Source organism: Penicillium canescens (assembly GCF_028828765.1).
Source record: "Penicillium canescens strain IBT 15451 chromosome Unknown utg000005l_segment0_segment0, whole genome shotgun sequence".
NCBI lineage: Eukaryota > Fungi > Ascomycota > Eurotiomycetes > Eurotiales > Aspergillaceae > Penicillium > Penicillium canescens.
In genome coordinates, this window is record NW_026703967.1 from 490196 (window position 1) to 508943 (window position 18748).

General features: G+C 48.2%; 4 protein-coding genes across 4 annotated transcripts; 1 reads left to right on the top strand and 3 right to left on the bottom strand.

Moving 5' to 3' along the window:
* Nucleotides 1-11202: 11202 nt before the first annotated feature.
* N7446_007817 (FAD-dependent monooxygenase spyC) lies at nucleotides 11203-12780 on the bottom strand (the record flags this gene model as incomplete). The annotated part of the gene is made up of 4 exons (XM_058516562.1): nucleotides 11203-11664; nucleotides 11714-12084; nucleotides 12167-12438; nucleotides 12488-12780. 4 exons carry the CDS (start codon nucleotides 12778-12780, stop codon nucleotides 11203-11205), a joined length of 1398 nt encoding a protein of 465 aa, XP_058370208.1.
* Nucleotides 12781-13712: 932 nt separating this feature from the next.
* On the bottom strand, nucleotides 13713-14499 carry N7446_007818 (uncharacterized protein; the record flags this gene model as incomplete). Its single annotated transcript, XM_058516563.1, has 2 exons — nucleotides 13713-13929; nucleotides 13991-14499. 2 exons carry the CDS (start codon nucleotides 14497-14499, stop codon nucleotides 13713-13715), a joined length of 726 nt encoding a protein of 241 aa, XP_058370209.1.
* A 441-nt stretch (nucleotides 14500-14940) lies between these two features.
* N7446_007819 (geranylgeranyl pyrophosphate synthase spyE) lies at nucleotides 14941-16020 on the top strand (the record flags this gene model as incomplete). The annotated part of the gene is made up of 5 exons (XM_058516564.1): nucleotides 14941-14982; nucleotides 15044-15198; nucleotides 15259-15516; nucleotides 15573-15584; nucleotides 15639-16020. 5 exons carry the CDS (start codon nucleotides 14941-14943, stop codon nucleotides 16018-16020), a joined length of 849 nt encoding a protein of 282 aa, XP_058370210.1.
* A 914-nt stretch (nucleotides 16021-16934) lies between these two features.
* N7446_007820 (cytochrome P450) lies at nucleotides 16935-18512 on the bottom strand (the record flags this gene model as incomplete). The annotated part of the gene is made up of 2 exons (XM_058516565.1): nucleotides 17329-18512; nucleotides 16935-17258 (listed from the first exon to the last, which is right to left on the bottom strand). The coding sequence occupies exons 1-2, from the start codon at nucleotides 18457-18459 to the stop codon at nucleotides 16935-16937; spliced, it is 1455 nt and encodes a 484-aa protein (XP_058370211.1). The 5' UTR covers nucleotides 18460-18512.
* Nucleotides 18513-18748: the final 236 nt, after the last annotated feature.

Sequence of the window (18748 nt, forward strand, 5' to 3'; positions counted from 1 at the left end):
GAAAGAGCCATCGGTGCGCCTGCTTAGCGGGGGTACGCGAGAATCGGTACGCCTACGCGAAAATAGAGGTGTACGCGAACAGAGCCATCGGTATGCCTGCTTAGCGAGGGTATAGGAGGGTCGGTACGCCTGCTTAGCGAGGGCATGGGGACATGCCCCTTTGGAAAGGAGGGGATAATTGTAACGGCGTGGCTGATCCACGGGTTCAATTGTGCGTACTGAGTAGTATATGTATCGGTCCCAGGCATGTCAGCCTGACGGCTGACATAGTGGTCTTTTTGGCCTAGTTGGTGAGACGTGTATTGACCTGGGTGCACTCCATTACAATGCATAAATCGAGTATTACGATGCTTAGGACCAATTCATAGGTTATTTCAATAGATTCTACATACAAAACTAATAGATACGGCCTTCCCTTGCTCGATATTATTGGCTTTGCTACTACTAGATCAAGCTTTTACGTCGGCTTCGCCTTTATAAAGGATAAGAAGCAGGATAGCTATAAAGTGATACTCAGCTATCTTGCTAAAGCATTCGAATCTCTTGCCCTTAAGCCACCCCGGACGATCCTTACCGATAAGGAAGAAGCGCTAATAAATGCCATTAAGGTGGTCTTCCCTTCTACAAAGTATATAATCTATCTATAGTATATTAACATAAATATCTTAAAGAAAGCGCGTCCGCTACTCGCTAAGCAGCTCGCAAAAGCTCGGTAAGAGACTAAAGCTTCAGCAAATGCTTCCTTAGCTTCCTTAGCTTCCTCGCAGTGTCGGACGAAGGCAGAGAGAGACCGAGAGCTTCGAGAAATAGTCGATAAAGCGTAGAAGACAATACTAAAGCGGTGGATTCGTGTCGTCTACGCTATCACTACGGAAGAGAGATAGGAGAGATAGAAACAGCTTTAAGAATACTACAAAGAGCCGATTTTTAAGCCTCTACTCGAGTATCTACAGAGTAAATGGCTAGACGACTGCCCCGAGTATTTCCTTTATAAATACACCTCCGAATACCTTCATCTTAACGAGATTTCGACCTCTCGGACCGAGGGAGCTCACTAGCTGCTTAAGCAGGATCTTTAAGTCTCGACTAATAATCTACTAGTTGTTCTCCGTACCTTTAAGAATGCTATAAAGCTTTAATTCAAGAAGGTCACCGATACGATCGAGAATGATAAGATTAGGAGGTCTACCGATACTCGCTAGAAGCAGCTATTTAGGCTAGTTGTTAGACGAATTTCGGCCAAGGTGATAGAGCATACATGTAACGGAATCCTCAGAAGCCATGCACAGATCTCTCGCACTCCCAGAGGATCGACACCATATAGGTGTCGACACGTCAGCGTTGGCTCACCGTAACGCTGATCCCCCATGTTAAATAGTCTGCCCCGGAGAACCCAGCGGTTCTCCAAGAATCAGTCTCTGTATTCCTCCAATATATTGTTCGCTTCCAGGCATCTTCATCTTACCTAGTTGACAGGCTCTATCCTGTAAACACTAGAACCCTACTTCTTTACAATTCTGATTCTTCTTCTTCAACTACCTAAGATTGAAGATGCCTCCTAAAGCAACAATGACCACCCGATCGTCGGTCGCTCGTGGGTCGCCAGCGAACCCACACCGGACCGACGCCGAGTCTATGATTCCTCCTGCTACCGCCTACGACGAAAGTAGCAGTCTAGAGAATGATTCTCAGGACCGGGCTCCCCAACTTAGCGAGCACCTCGCTGAGGTCGAACGCCTCGAAACCCTTCACGCGTTGCTTACTCGAAAGAAAGAACTCGAGGAAGCGATCGGCCAAATGACGGAGCAATCGACGTCGGACCGCTATCGACGTTCTCCCTCTACGTCATCGGAAAGAGGACGAGCTTCCGGAGAGATCAAAATCGAGGTTCCAATTTTCAAAGCACATTATAGTATACAACAACGTCAAACTTGGCTTAACGACCTCCAAGACATGTTCGCGGGTGCACCCCGTAAATATGGATCGGACGAAAGAAAGATCCTTGGTGCCACTAATAGCATGAGCTCTGACTGCCGCGAAAGATGGCGACACTACGTTGAAGAAAAAGCGGAACCCCAGCGAACCGCTTACAAAACGACGTGGGACCTATTCGAGAAATGGACTCTTACGTTGCTACACAATTCAGCTACACTACAAGCTGATATCGCTACCTCCTTGCAAGAAGCCCGGCAAGGCCCGAATCAAAGTCCGAGCGATTTTAATTCTTACCTTCTTTCGCTCGAGAGACACTTCGAAGCACCGCCGGAGGATCAACGGGCGTTAAACTTCTTCACTAAGTTACAGCTCCGTCTCCGAAATCGTATCCAAAACGCTATGCTTCATCTACCAAAAAATCGAGACGAGATGGTATCGACAGCGATGCACTATTGGAACCTTATCTATACTGAATCGGGCACAAAAAACTACCCCCTCGCTCAACAAACAAAAGACATCACTCCCCTGACCAACAGGGATATCGAAAACGGATTAACTTCAACGGGCCATCCTCTAACTCTGGTCGGGGCCGAGGATGGAACCGTGGAAACTTCCGAGGACGAGGCGGTGATCGAAACCCAAACATCAAACCATATTCAAACCGGCGTGAATTCGGCGCAAAGCCGCATGATCGCCAACGAACCGACGGCGTAACTCCACCAAAACCATATAGCTGTTTCACTTGCGGTTCAACCGATCACTGGAAGGACGAATGCCCCCAGAATTCAACTAGGGTCCAGTCAGCACCAGTACACTCGGGAAAAGCCAAAGGGTCGGTGTAGAAGCCGGAACACCGACCCCTCAAGAAACAATTAGGACCGCATGCCGCCTCTATATCCCAATTACCGTACGGGGCGACATCGAAACGCATGCGGATCTCGATAGCGGAGCTGAGGTTGACATCGTCAGTCATCAATTCGCTCAGCAATACGGACTTCGTCGTGCACCGCTCACTAGCGTTATTATCTCAGCTATTAATCGAAGGTCAACACCTACTTACGGGGTGTGGGTAGTCCCTATCACAGCAACGGACTCACGGGGAACTACTCGTACCTTCGAGAGGCGCTGCCTAGCTATCGATCGAGATCCTCGTCTCGAAGGAAGCCCAGTCCTGCTTTCTATGACAACTGTACGAGATGAACACATCGACTTTTCGCCATATAAACGCCAGTGGTGGTATGTCGCATCGTCATACTCGATAGCCACCCCCATCAATTCGTGAAAGAATGCCGGAACCACGCGTACGTATACGCAGTGGTGAAACTTCCTGAGGAAGTGTGGCTCCCAGGAGATGACCAAAAAGACCCCACTTCACGTGAGGGGCTTCCTAGCGAATTACTAGCGTACAGCGACGTATTCGCTCCCGAAAATGCCAAGACCTTACCGCCTCAGAAAGCAACAGACCATACTATCGAGCTAAAAGACGGTGAAACGCCGCCGTATGGCCCGATTTACCCTCTCTCTCAGACAGAGCTTCGAGAGCTCCGATCATATATAGATGAAAATCTCGAAAATGGTCGGATCCGACCCTCAAAGAGCCCAGCAGGGGCCCCCATCCTATTCGTGCCCAAAAAGGATGGCAGTTTACGTCTCTGCGTAGACTATCGGGGGTTAAATAAGGTCTCAGTTAAGAACCGGTACCCTCTTCCTCTTATCTCGGAGATCCTCGATCGGCTCGCTGGCGCGCGGTTCTTCAGCAAGATCGATATACAAGACGCATATTATCGGATCAGGATCCATGAAGGAGAGGAGTGGAAGACCGCCTTTCGCACTCGTTATGGCCATTTTGAATATACAGTTATGCCATTTGGTCTTACGAATGCACCGGCCACTTTTCAGAATTATATTCACACGGCGTTAAGAGGGCTTCTCGATGTCGTTTGTGTGGCGTATCTCGACGATATCCTAATCTTCTCGCCAGACCGCGAGACCCACACAGAACATATCTGTCAAGTGCTACAAAGGTTACGACAGGCACAGCTATACGCGAAGCCTACAAAATGCACCTTCTATCAGGATCAGGTCGAATTCCTAGGATTTGTGATATCTAGGGATGGTATCTCTATGGACAAGCAGCGCGTCGACGCTATCACTTCATGGGATATCCCGAAAAGTTACCACGAAATCCAAGTGTTCCTAGGATTCTGCAACTTTTACCGACGATTCATCAAGGGGTATAGCTTAATTGCATTGCCCCTAACCTCTCTACTTCGAGGAAGCAAGAATGGCAAGAAGCCTGGGAGTGTCGAGCTCTCTAACGAAGAAACGCAAGCGTTCCGCCAGCTTCTCGATGCTTTCCAAGATGCCCCAGTTCTCCACCATTTTGATCCACAAAGACATATCCGTATCGAACCCGATGCATCAAATCTCGGGATGGCTGGAATCCTATCGCAGCCAGACACAAGCGGGACATGGCACCCAGTGGCATTCTGGTCAAAGAAATTTAGTGGTGCGGAGCTCCGCTATGCGACGCCAGATCAAGAGCTTTTCGCTATCGTTTACTCGTTTAAACAATGGAGACACTACCTAGAGGGTAGCAAGTACCCCGTCGAGGTGCTTTCAGACCATGCTAATCTCCAGACATTTATGAAGCAGCCTAAGCTCAACGGTAGACAGGCAAGGTGGCTTATGTTTTTAACTCCGTTCGAGTTCACTATAAAGCATCGCGCCGGGAAGACCAATCCCGCGGATGGCTTATCAAGGAAACCAAATGCTAGCCGGGTCGCGCCCGCAGCTGAGCTTACGACCCCGATCCAAGAGCGTTTCGCTAGCGATCAGGAGGTGAGTATACAGCGAACCGCTGTCAAAGAAATAAATACCGGTCAGGGTGTGCCTGCAACCGAGGCCAGCCAGGATGTGCCTGCGACTGAGCTTAGCGAGCCCGGGACGCCGGAGCTTAGCAAGAAGAGAGATAGCCGCCGAGCATCTCTGCACCGCCGAGTGCTGATACGCCGTCGAGCGTCTATTAAGGGAGAGAAACGCCATCGAGCTTCTCTGTACCGTCGAGTACCTCTGCGCTACCCAGCGTACCGCCGTCGTGCGTCCCGTGAAAAAGTCGTTAGTCACCGCTGCATGGTTTTGCCCCTTGTCTTAGAAGAAGACGCCATGACAGTTCGCACCGCTGAGGGAGATCGTGCGATCACCCAGCGGGAGGTTGAGCGCGCCTGTGTGGTTGAACAAGTTTATACTTTAGACGCTACGACAGAATTGAAGTCCCTAATTGGGCGGATCCAGGGCGAAGACCCTGAGGCAAGGCGTAGAATCGTCGGAGTCTCACAAGCAAAGTCCCTAATTGGGCGGATCCAGGGCGAAGACCCTGAGGCAAGGCGTAGAATCGTCGGAGTCTCACAAGCAAAGTCCCTAATTGGGCGGATCCAGGGCGAAGACCCTGAGGCAAGGCGTAGAATCGTCGGAGTCTCACAAGCAAAGTCCCTAATTGGGCGGATCCAGGGCGAAGACCCTGAGGCAAGGCGTAGAATCGTCGGAGTCTCACAAGCAAAGTCCCAGATTGGGCGGATCCAGGGCGAAGACCCTGAGGCAAGGCGTCGAATCGTCGGAGTCTCACAAGTGCAGCGTGGGACCACGGGTTGGTCAGTTCAGGAATTGAACTCCACGACTGATTTAAAGTCCCAGATCGGGCAAATACAGGGCGAAGACCCAGAGACCCGCCGTCGTATCACCGACGTTAAGCTAGAGAAGCGCGGGAGCCATGGATGGCTAGTCGACCATGAAGGTCTCCTTAAATACCAAAATCGGTTGTATATCCCCGCAATTAATGGCTTGCGACAAAACCTGCTAAAAATCTATCATGACGATCCCCTCGCAGGACATTTTGGTCGCACTCGCACCACCGAATTATTAAAACGCAAATTCCATTGGGTTAACTTGCAAAAGGATGTGGCCCAATACGTCAAAGAATGCGCAGTATGCCAAGGAGCAGCCACGCCAAGGCATCGACCTTATGGCGAGTTACAGTCGCTACCGATACCCCAGCGACCCTTCAGCGATCTAGCAATGGATTTCATCACCCATTTGCCGCAGACCATTTATAGGGACAACACCGTCGACGCTATCCTAGTCATCGTGGATAGATTCTCAAAATACGCCGTCTTCCTACCCGTTTCATCTACAGTTGATGCTGTACAATTGGCTGAACTGTTTCACCGAGAAATTGAACTCCGATTCGGACCGCCGAATAGTGTAGTTTCAGATCGAGGATCAGTCTTCACTAGCAAATTCTGGTCTAAACTCTGCTATCAAAGCCATGTCAAATTGAGGTTTTCGACAGCGTTTCACCCGCAAACCGACGGCCAAACGGAACGGATGAACCAAGTACTCGAGAGCTACCTTCGATGCTTCCTCAATACGGAACAAATCAATTGGCCAAACCTTCTCCCGACAGCCCAATTTGCCACCAATAATGCCATAAACTCAACAACGGGTTTCACACCCTTTAAGGCACTATACGGCTATGATCCAAACTTTCAACTACGTGCCGAGGACGGCACTTCTAGGGAGGAGGTCCCAGCAACTATTGCACGACTAGAAAAGTTGCAAGAACTACGCGCGAAACTCCAAAAAGCATGGCGAAAAGCAAGCGAATCACAGGCGAAACACTATAATAAACGCCACGAACCGATACAGTTCCGAAGGGGACAATTAGTCGCCTTATCAACCCGTAACCTTCGATTGAAAAGCCCATCAAGAAAGCTTGCTCCTAATTTTATTGGACCATTCCGAATTCTCGACAAAGTTGGGAAACAAGCGTACCGGCTAGCCCTACCAGAACAATATTCCCGCCTTCACAACGTGTTTCCAATCTCCCTACTCCAAGAATGGCATGAGCGAAACGACAGTGAAACTCTACCTATGCCAGAGCTAGAAGACGATGACGAGTGGGAGGTTGAAGAGGTCCGAGGCGAAAAGAAGTTCCAGAATGAGCTACACTACTTGGTTAAATGGAAAGGATGGCCTTCCGAGTACAACCAATGGGTGCCACTCTCAGATATGGGAAATGCTAGAGGTATCATCGCAAAATTCCAGAAGCAAAAGAAAAGGTCGAATTGATTGAGATTACCCTGGAAAAACATCGATCCGACCACAAAACACTAGCGAAAATACAGCGAAATGACTAGCTCACCCTAGCAACCCGCCATCTTCACAAAAACTGAGAAACGCAAAATTATCTTTGAAATATCAACGGCACAAAAACCTTCTGTAAACCAACGAAACACCGGCAACCCGACGACTAGACGAGATAGTCCTCAACGGGGAAATCCTTGGCCGCATCTGCCTCAAGCTGCTCCATATCGGGGTTAGTGAGATTGTCATACTGTTCCTGGTCAACAACAATGTCATAAACACGGGAACGGAAAGTCTGCACAGCAAAAGCCCAAGCATGGTAACCATCATCAGAAAGACGGGCACCAGGATAAGTGGAAGCTTCAGCGACTAGACGGCGAAGCGACGACATGCCAGGAGTGATAGGAATGGGATGAAGCAATCCACGACGGTTATGGACAACCGCTTCATAAGCCTTGGCGACATCCTATCAAACAGTCAGTGAAACGCCAAGGAAACGACAACAGAACACTATACCTTCGCTGGCTTCTTGTCCGAAGCAATACCAAACTGTTTACGGTGACCATCCAAAAGGACATTGAAACCGGCAAGCAAAGCCTGGACAGCCTGTACTAGTTCGCCAAAAGCAGCATCTTCCAAATGGAAGATCTCCTTTTCTTCATCCTTGTCCCAGAAGGGCTTGACCCAGTCAAGGATGCACTGCAAACGTATCGCATCACCAAGGATACCCTCATTCACCTACAGGGAAACGCCGGTTAGCCGCCACCATAACGCTCTGTCTAGAAGGAATCACTCACGGGCTCGCAATTCTTGTTGCGGCTGGCGCACTGACGGCATCTCTTTGACGACAAGCCATCGTCCCAACAGGGGATCACTGGTGGCCCACTGGTATCCCAGTTATCCAAGAAGGTCCGGAAACAGTGCATGCACCATGCCATATGCCGAAGATAGGCAACAGGGCGAAGGGGACGGTTCTTCCTCTGGGTTCCACCCGTAAGGGCACGGCGGAGACCGGAGATGGTCGTAATTCCACGAGAAGTGGGACTACTGGGAGTAGGTGTCTCAGTACCAGCGATATCCGAGCGTCCTGCTGGCGAAAAGGAAGGCTCATCCTCATCATCGTCGTCGGAAATGGATATCACACTCTCGGTTTCAGACGGGGTTGGCGAACGACGGGGAGGAGACGGTGCAGGGGAAGCCTGAGCCCGACCCTTGCCACGGCCTCGACCCTTTGCGCGGGGAGGCATAATGATCAGCGCGTGGACGATGGAACGCTACTGCAACAACGACGAAACAACAGTGGGTCAGCGACGTGTCGTCAGACTTGGTGATAGGAATGACTAGCCATACCTACCTGGAGAGGTGACAGCGAGAATCTGGAGAAACTCCAGAGAAACGACAGCGACGTGAGGACGTGTCGCTGTTGTGGAAAATGGTGAGGAAAGAGAAGTGGGAAGGTAACCAACAGGGGATTTATACCCATGGGTGTAGAATCACAACAAAGAAAAAACCCTGCAACCTGAATAAACAAACGCAAGAACAAACACGCAATTTGACTGTGATCACTTTGTTTATCACAACAAGTACACCACGCATACAAACAGACCTCCGACATCCTAATTGGGAATTCTTGAGGCTTTCCAGCCCTATCCCATTTCTGCCTCAGGCCCCAATCTTCTTGCCTGCAACCATCCTATACTACGCCATCGTTTTCCCATCGCCTCACTGCCTATACGCAATCACCATGGTCCCTGCCAGAACTAGCTACCTTTTCCCACTGGGTTTTTAATGGGCTACGTTCTACAGGCTTCACCACGGGTGTGGACACCCGTACTGGACGGGGGGATAATTGTAACGGAATCCTCAGAAGCCATGCACAGATCTCTCGCACTCCCAGAGGATCGACACCATATAGGTGTCGACACGTCAGCGTTGGCTCACCGTAACGCTGATCCCCCATGTTAAATAGTCTGCCCCGGAGAACCCAGCGGTTCTCCAAGAATCAGTCTCTGTATTCCTCCAATATATTGTTCGCTTCCAGGCATCTTCATCTTACCTAGTTGACAGGCTCTATCCTGTAAACACTAGAACCCTACTTCTTTACAATACAATAGACGTCTACAACCGCTATCGACCAGTAAGCGATAAGAAGCCGCCGATTCCTTCACTTTGCCGCTATAATTCGAAGAATACGGCAGGGTTCCTATACATTCATCTTATTATATAGTACGAAGAAGAGGAGAAGAGCTTTAAGCCTAAGTTATTTTATTAACACTAGCATTTGTATAGTGTATTTGCACCTCCTATTAACCCGCTACTCCTACTCCAGGATCCTCTCCAAGTGCGCCGGCGAGGGCGCCCCCGAGGCGCTAGGAACTTTATCAGCGGCGGCGAAAGCACCTAAGCAAGCACCTAAGACACCTCTACCTAGCGAGACCCCTCCGGCTTCGAGCTCATACTATCTCAGGAAGGTAGACGTGGCAGAGGACGTGGCAGAGGACGTAGAGGGAGACAATAGGCATCGCAGGGAGACAACGGGGTAGGAATAGCTTTATCTACGGCCCAGGAAGCTCAACAAGCTTCTTAGGAAGGTAGACGGGGCCGTAGACGCGGCCGAGGACGTGGCAGAGGACGTAGAGGGAGACAACAGGCATCGTAGGGAGACAACGAGGTAGGAATAGCTTCATCTACGGCCCAGGAAGCTCGTACGGCATCGCCAGCGAGCAATCCTACTTCGCCGAGCATAGGAATAGCTTCATGTACGGCCCGGCGCGAGGATTCCTAGCCCGACCGCCTCAGGAAGCGTTAGGGAGCTCCATAAATGGCTAATCTATTGCAAATTACTCAATTTCTTCACAATTCTCATACAATTTATCAAGAAATTTGACCCAGAATAGCTAGATTCCTTCATTTCTGCAGAGTTTTTGAAAACAGCATCTATTTCCTATTCGGGACTAGCGCCATGCAGTTAGCATGGTCGATGGTAGTAGAGTACGAAGGTGACTTGAAATTTGCTAGGGGCTACATAGTAAATGGAAGTACCTCGAATTGATGGTGCTGGCAGGAAATACTGCCGGCAGAAAAAAGTTGATGCCTGACTTTCCAGGCAGGGGGTGGTGTTAGCATCCAAAGGGTGGTGTCTGTATCAATCCCCTAGATATATAGTGGAGAGAGTAAAATCTTCTTCTTCTTCTTCTTCTTCTTCCTTCTCTCTCTCCCCATCCCTCTCACTAATATTGCTACGCAACATATTGTCTTCGCTTCCGGCCTCTCTGTAGACCATCGATTTTATCTGCTGTTTCCTTTTTTTCTCGTAAATATGTTGAGCGGCGCATTCATACCTAGGTACGTATTGCTAAGTGTTGGAGGCCTGAGACTGTGCCTGTGTGCAGGTCCTTTCTTTCTGTAGATGTATCTTTGTCTGTCTTCAGGGCTTCCTCTCCCTCCCTATATCTGTCCATCATCAGCTTTAGTCGAATCCATTTTTGATTCCCCGTTTTGCTACGTCGTCAGGTTATGACCCTCACTCATCCTACCTCTAAGCACTTTGATTATTCCCAAAAGACGTGAGAGAAGCACGCCTTCGGGTCCTCGCTGCCCGCTGCCCTCCTTGGGTAGGGGGGATCTCTCTATCACAATTCCGTGCCATCGCACCACCGGGCCATCAGCATGCCTTCAGGCAATTTCGTGCTATCAAGCGCACCATCATCAAACCTTGGAACCTTTCGATGATTTCGCGGAACAACCTTACCTCCAAGGCTACGTCGAACTGTTTACAACCAACCTTCCGCTCACGTACGTCCAAAAGCTAGAGCACATCAACAACTACAACACCGAGTACCTTTCCTACTTAGTTTTCGCCTGACTTACACCTACTCGACCCTGTTCAATGATTGGCAAAAGCCGTACTGCCGGAAAATTCAACCAGTATACACGCACATACCGATCGGCGACGAGGATTCTTTAGAAGCGCATAACGGCCGATCCAGGATGGGGACTGATAAGTGGATGAATCAATTGAGTCCAATTACAACTGGCATTTTTCTAGCATTTGGATGCAAGGTCTTGCACGCAGACAGAGCCCGAGGCCACCGACGCTTTCTCCATTCTTTGAGACATCTATACCTACAACACAACCTGCCACAGCCACATTGACATTATCAGTAAGACCGGAATGGCACCACCCACGATCCAATATCTCAGTCTGCTTTCCATTGTCTTAAAAGAGATCCAACCTGGCCCTGACCGAGAGGGTATTGGGAGAAAGTCCAAAGCCACGGCGCCTGCAATCATCTTGGAAGCCACATCTGCCGGCACGTCACCGGAACGAGGTATGTAATATCGCCCCATCATGCGCAGGAGCAAGGTTTCCCGAGCCTGAAGGCGGACTACGAGACGTGAGGCTTGGTATATCTTTTTTATCCGATGAAACCGTCTTTTGGTATAGCCCTCAAGCAGAGTGCTCAGTTCTTTCGTTGTGGGCTTACAGTGTCTCTCAGTTGTAACCACGCATGCATGGAGCATGTTTGCCAACGCTGCAACATCCTCAATTGCACAGTTCGCCCCTTGCCCTGTATTTGGTGCCATCTGAAAGTAGATGTAAGACAGGCGGTCATTGTAGAGATGAGTAACATACCTTGTGCATACTGTCTCCAATGCAAACTATACGACGATAGCTCCATGTTCGAAAGGCGCCTTCTTCCAAGGCTGTAACCGAGCAGACCTCTTTACGAGACCACAGGTCGTTAAACCGCACGTCCCCATAGATGATATCTTCCAAAAACTGGTGACATATTGTTTCGGTATCCTTCATTGAAAATCGCGGAGCACTGCTGTATGAGTGTTCCTGATCCAGCCGATTTATCAAAAACCAAAAAACGCGGCCATTCTTCCCCGGAAAAGTCAAGAATGATCTTTTATCGTTGAAACTGGCCACTTGTTCTCCTGGCACGAGGCCAGGCACAGCAGCAGAAATGCCGAAAACACAGGTGTATTGCACTGTCATGCCTAAGGAGCTTGCAAAGTTGCACACCGATTTTAGTCATGATATTACTAAGGAAATAATCAAGAAACGAAGGATTAAACTGACTGCTTTTCTCCGTGTTGGAGACTATGCCTGGTTGCATTTTCTCCGCAAGTCGCCACATTTCTGTTCGCACTTGACTGTGGACACCATCTGCTCCAACCACTAGATCACCTGTATAGGTAGATCCATCCTCTGTATAAACAGTCATACTTTCCTCAAAATCCTCAATTTTGGTGACCTTCTTCCCACACAATATCTTCGATTTTTCCGTTTGAGCATCAAAGAGAATCTGTAACATCTTCTGTCGTTCCAAAAAGGCAAGAGGGAGTCCAAATCTGACACCATTAGCTTTGCTGTAAGATTGTGGAGCAAAGAGATGCATACCTATCATTGAGTACACTCGGAGAGGCGGTGGTGTACTCAAATCCATCGGGAAAGCGGATATGAGCAGTGTGCAATGGTTCAATGGACCGTTCAACGGCCTCGAAGAGGCCTAGCTGCTCTAGTATACGACCTCCATGAGGGAGGATGCCAATGGATGCACCCTCTTGGGGAGCGATATGTGCTCGCTTTTCCAGGACAACATAGTCAATTCCGATTTTGTTGAGGCTGAGAGCTAGAGTGAGACCAGCGACAGATCCGCCGATAATAATCACTTTGAAGTCCTTGGGCTCCATGTCTAGCTAGATGACCTTCCTTTCGATGAAATACGTAGAGAGGTATCTGGACGTTGATTCGAGCGGTTCTAATCTCGAATGCTGCAAATTACGTATTTACGCAGCCCCCATAGATGAGAAAACCGGAAAACTAAGATGATAATGATTGGTAGATTTAAGGCCCATTCCAGACTTGGTGAGTGCATGGGAATGCATATCCCTTGCATAGTGGGTTCACACTATCGTTTGTGAGATTATCCGGGGCTCGCATGCATATATGCTAGATAATGTGGGAATGTCCTCTTACATATATCTTATAGACTCCCGAAACTAAGTTGCGGTGTAAAAGCCGGGTTGTGGTGTACTTATATTATTGCATATTGCAAAATCAAAGTCTCATGACCAAAACAAAAATAGAAAAATCGTACATTTAATGTGATGGGTGCTTGGGAGGTCAACAACTGGTAACTACGTAGTTTATGTGCTACTAATTATGTACTCTGTGGATGGTTGGGTAGCTCGTCTACTTGTGCTTGAAGCATTTTACTCTTTCCCCTTGCTTCCTAGCTGAGATTACAACTCAATAACAACAATTCCAAATCCAGAAATACCGGTGACATGGTGATATAGAGGACTTTCAATACTTTGATGTTACATTGCAAAAGTAGAAACTGCCCACATGGTGGGCAAACATGGTATCCTTTCGAACACTCTTACTATTGGGAAGAGTGGTAGGTGGTTATGTCTAAAATCTCCCACTAGCTACACCAGGTGGCCTCCTAAGCTCATGAACACTACCTTCTGCTTTCTTTGTGTGTTCAGGCCCTGTAACCATCTCCAATCTAATCCGGCGGGCTATGAAAATTTCTAAAAGCTGAGGAATTGACCACAACCTCTAAAACACATCTGAACTACCCCTAGATGAGTTCGATTTAAAGTAGATTGCAAAATTATCATTCCGTCTTACGGTGGGCATGATCGATAGTGAGCTGATTTTCGGACCTGCGAAGACGCCAAAATTGGACACCGTACACCCCATCAAGAATGACAAAGGCGGCAGCGAGCCATCTCATGAGTTCATTGTCTGCCCATGCCCACAGGGAAGGCCAATAGTGTGCTCTGAAAAAGAGCCCGGCCAAGGCACTTGATGTGCCGATCACGCGCGAGAGCCTGAGTTGAACGGGGTTACTCACAATTCGCACCAAATGTGGAGAGGGGAAGAGGTATTTACCATATTGTGTAGGACGCACCCTGCGTGGAACCTTGGTCTACCAGCCCACTGAGCGCGGCCGCACTAGTCATGAGCTGACAAGCCATGCCGCCATAGTAGAAAGCTGGAAGAGGGTTCAATTGTTCAATAAGCGCGAGGTGCCCCCAAGCCCAGAACCCGACAGCAAGGACGAACAAGACGGGCAGATAATGCTTTTCCACGGCGAGATGACTTGCTTTGCTCGGTGCAAATCGCAGTGCAGAATAGATAACGCCGAGGTTTACCAATAACCAGAACCCAAGAATGGGTGAGCCAGGTGGTGGATAAAGAGTGATAAACACCAGCTCCCAGGCTACATTACACGAGAGAGGTAACAGAGGCATCCAACAGGCTCTACTACAAAACGCCGTGCGGATTGTAGCAAAGTAGCACACAAGCCATCCCGATGCTAAGGTGACGAGGAGAATGTCACTAAGGTATTTGACCTCCTGGAACTCGGGGGGCGCTTTTGTAAAATCCAGAGACTCCATGATGCGGATCGCAGTTTGGAAGAGACACACACGGTAGACTTTCTAAGGTGAAGGACCGAGAAAAGATATGGCAAATCAACTTGTGCTTTCGGCTCCCTGAAGATCGCTATATGGCTGACTGATTTGCTTCATGCAAGGGATATGGTTATCTGCGCACTGCAAGGAGATCAGTCCGAACCATGCATACGGTGGACTTCGTCGGGCTGAAATAATGAGCCAGCAAGTTCTGTGCGGTGTATCAGATTCAAGAAGCAGCGATTTTCCCGTGCAATAAAGTGAGCTTGAGAATTCTACTCAATAAAACCATTGAATCTCTGAGTCTTGAAACATATCTCTTTCGTAACCATGGATCAACTTCCTGCAGCTGAACTGATGAATTTCATCTCTCCCAGTGGCCCTGAGTCACGTCCAGTTTTTCACTCAATATGTGGCATTCATGATATGGCGAATGTCCAGCAAAAACAGACCCTTGATCAGAATAAGGTAATGAGACAGCATTTGAATCTGGGAAGAGGAGGTAACATGCTGACTTGAAGCCCGCCAGGTCATTTCCGCACCTTTGGATTATCTCCTAAGCTTTCCAGGGAAGGATATTCGAGGACAGTTGATCTCCTCCTTCAACGAGTGGCTCCAAATCCCAGAGGAGAAATTGTCTTTGATCAAGCGCGTGGTCGAGCTCCTACATACCGCTTCCTTGCTGTGCGTCGCTCGCTCTCATCACTCGCAATATTACAGGATTAATGGGCTCACTCTCTTTAGGATTGATGATATTCAAGACTCCTCTCAACTTCGGCGGGGGCTCCCAGTGGCCCACAACATTTTCGGAGTTGCACAGACAATCAATTCGGCTAACTACGCCTATTTCAAGGCACAAAGCGAGCTACACAAGATTGGAGACCCACGCGCAGTGGAGATCTTCACCGAAGAGCTTCTGCGGCTGCACAAGGGTCAGGGCATGGATCTCTACTGGCGAGATTCGCTCACCTGTCCGACCGAGGAGGAATACCTTGAGATGGTGTCAAACAAAACCGGGGGCTTTTTCGGCTGGCAATCAAGCTGATGCAACTTTGCAGTGCAAGTGAGAAGTAAGCTGTTTCAAGTCAAGATATGCTGTTGCTGTTGACTAATTGGGCTTGCAGAGATTGTGTACCACTCGTCGAATACCTTGGAATAATCTTTCAAATCCGGGATGACTACCAAAACCTGCAAAGTGAAAAATATATCGAAAACAAAGGATTCGGTGAGGACTTAACGGAAGGGAAGTTCTCTTTTCCCATTATCCACAGCATCCGCAGCAATTCTGATAGCTTTCAATTGATCAACATCCTGAAACAGAAGTCCGAGGATACCACTGTGAAGCTTTACGCGATAAAGCTGCTTGAATCTACTGGCAGTTTTGAATTCTGTCGGCAAAGAATAGCGCAATTGACGACCCAGGCAAGGTCTTTGCTTATGGAAATGGGTGATCCAAGCCAAACAGCGGGAATCCAAGGTATTTTGGCCTTCTTGGAGCTGAAATAATCTCCCATTGTAGCTTTGCACGAGCAATGAGAAAGTTTGAATATAAACACAATGAGATGACCCTATAATCTTAACAAGAAGATAGCTAAGAGGATCGTCGGCCAGTATGAACATCTGATGGTCGAAGAGAAAACTTTATGTCGTTCCTTATACTTTACAACTGGGATTTTACGTAAAGTCTACCCAGCTTATGGGAAACAAAGATGTACCCCAGCAGATCAAACTGAGCGCAAATTTGTTGGTCAGAGTTCTTTTTGTGCAGTGTTGATGCCTGCGATCTTGAACACCGTGGTGACACTCGATATGTCTCTATAAACCCATCCTTTGCATGGTCGCTGTTTCCCCACCAAAGCATCAGTATCCCTTCTGTGCTTAATAAAAGATGCTCAACACTGGTTATAGTGAGATAGCTTTTTACTGTTTTCATGTGCTGTGTTTCTGTGTTCTCTCGGTGCGTTTATCACCCATGTCAATTTTTGAGCAAATATCACTATCATAAAACAGCCAACATTGCCGTACAGGAAAAATGATTTTTTTGGACTCTCAAATATGCCTTGATATAGGGACTTGTGAAGGTGGTTTGGGAACAGAATGGCAGGACCTAGATTGGCCCATTTTCAATTAACAGAAGTTGCTGCCAGACAGGTCTCTATAAAATTGGGCTAAGACAGTCTCAATAAATCTCGCCATGATATTCTCCATTTCTGTGCAGTGGTGTCATGAGGCTGATGATACCGCATTGCAATAAATCGATCCCAAAGGCTTTGAAGTCATGCTAAAATCAGCGACTTGGGATTCCATGTTAAGCGGGTTTTCATGCCCCTTGAATTCTCTATTTGCAGAGCAACGCACTGCGGGGTGTTCCATAAGATCAACAAGATGCCACAAAATTTCATTCTCAAATTCGATCTCTCTCACGATTGTCTTCTTTGGGTCAATTTGCATATCAAGGGTGGCTTTTCCCACAAGCCAAAGGTTTTTTGAATGTGCCAGCTTCGACTCTCCTCGCAGAGATCGAAGTCAAAGTTCCATAACACTCGTGCAATTATGGTGCGCATCAAAGGGTATGCCAAACTTTTACCAATACAGCCACGTGGTCCCACAGAAAATGGCTGGAAAACTTCTCGATTATCGAATAAATATGGCGAACTCGGGTTTGTCTTAGCTTCAGGTAGCCAGCGTTCGGGGATAAAGCGGTCTGGATCATGGAAGTTCGTAGGCGAAGAGTACGCGGCGTACTGGTGGACAGATACTCGGGTCTAAAGTCATTAGCGTGCCATACTCAAAATTGCCATGAAGGGTGCTGACTCTGGGCGGAATGTCATAGCCTGAGATTTTCATTGGCGTATCGGGACTCATGCGTTGTAATTCCCCAGGCAGAGATGGATACAGCCGCAATCCCTCATTTACACAAGCCAGCAAGTAGGGAAGGCGTGCCTCGACACTACTGAAGGTGATCTCAGATTCGGCTTTCATGAGTGATCGGACCTCCCCGGTCGCCTTTTCTAACGCCTCGGGGGTCTTCAACAACCAGTATGTTACGCCAGATAATAGGTCTGCTGGGGTCTCACTACCAGCAAGGACAAGGACACTGGCATTAGACTCCAATTCATGCTCAGACAGTTTATCCTTCTCGTTGCGATGTCGTAGCATCGAGTCCATGAAATCAGGCCGATCCTGGGCGATTGAGGAGTTGAGGCGCTTTTGGACTGTCAATTTGGTGTATTCAGCTTGCTCGGCTTGTGCTTTCCAGAATGATTGTGGCATCACAGCAAGGAAAACTTTGAACAAGACTGGATATGCATCCATAATCTTCAAAAAAGGAATAATTCTGGTAAATCTACCGACTGTGGCTACCCAGTGATGGTACTCGGACTTCTCAAGACCACCAAAGTGTTCTCCAAACGCAAGATCACCAATCATGTCGAATGTTGTCAATTTATACCACTTGACCATGTCCGTTGGCAATTTTGATTCAGCGACTTCTTTGAGGCGCCCAACGAGCTTAACAATATAATCGATGACAAGAGGCTCTTGGTCTCGCACTCCATTGGTGGAAAATGCATGGGCCAAAGCTTTACGATATCTCGCATGGTTTGCGTCGTTGGCATTGATGATGTCGGATGTATTGCTGCCGGAAGATATAACCCTTGGCAATTGTGGGCGGGTGGATCCATATATATCCTTCCAAGCCTCAGCTGTGATGAATGAGGCCTCATCAGGTCCAAAGCGCACGGCGCTGCCGTATCTGAAATGCCATCGACGCAGATCACTATCCAGCGTGCCTCGAATGGCCGAGAGGTGTCGTAGGATGGGGAAGGCAATCCATTGTCTCGGCCCGGGAATATGATGCAAGGGATGTATGTACAAATTCCAAAATGCAGTTATGAAGACATACAAGAGGCACACGCTTAGGCTTAGTAAAAGTAAATTCAACATGCCGTCGGAGCCTGAAGTCGTCAAATGAGTAAACAGAGAAAGAGGGAGGATATCTTCACGAAGTCAAGTGTCGCTGTTAAATAAAAATAAAATCTTTAAAGTAACCCCCTTGCGTTGTCGGTAGGCGACTACATCTTCATAAGCCTGGCTGTAAGGGTTGGCTCACATACGTAGTATCTGCATAAAAGAAATTAGAATAAATAATCACTAGATTAATAGTTTCAAAGCCATTTGTGGGCCAGGCAGCGCTCTAAATACAGGTCAACTGCAATTGGACGGGGAGCATAGT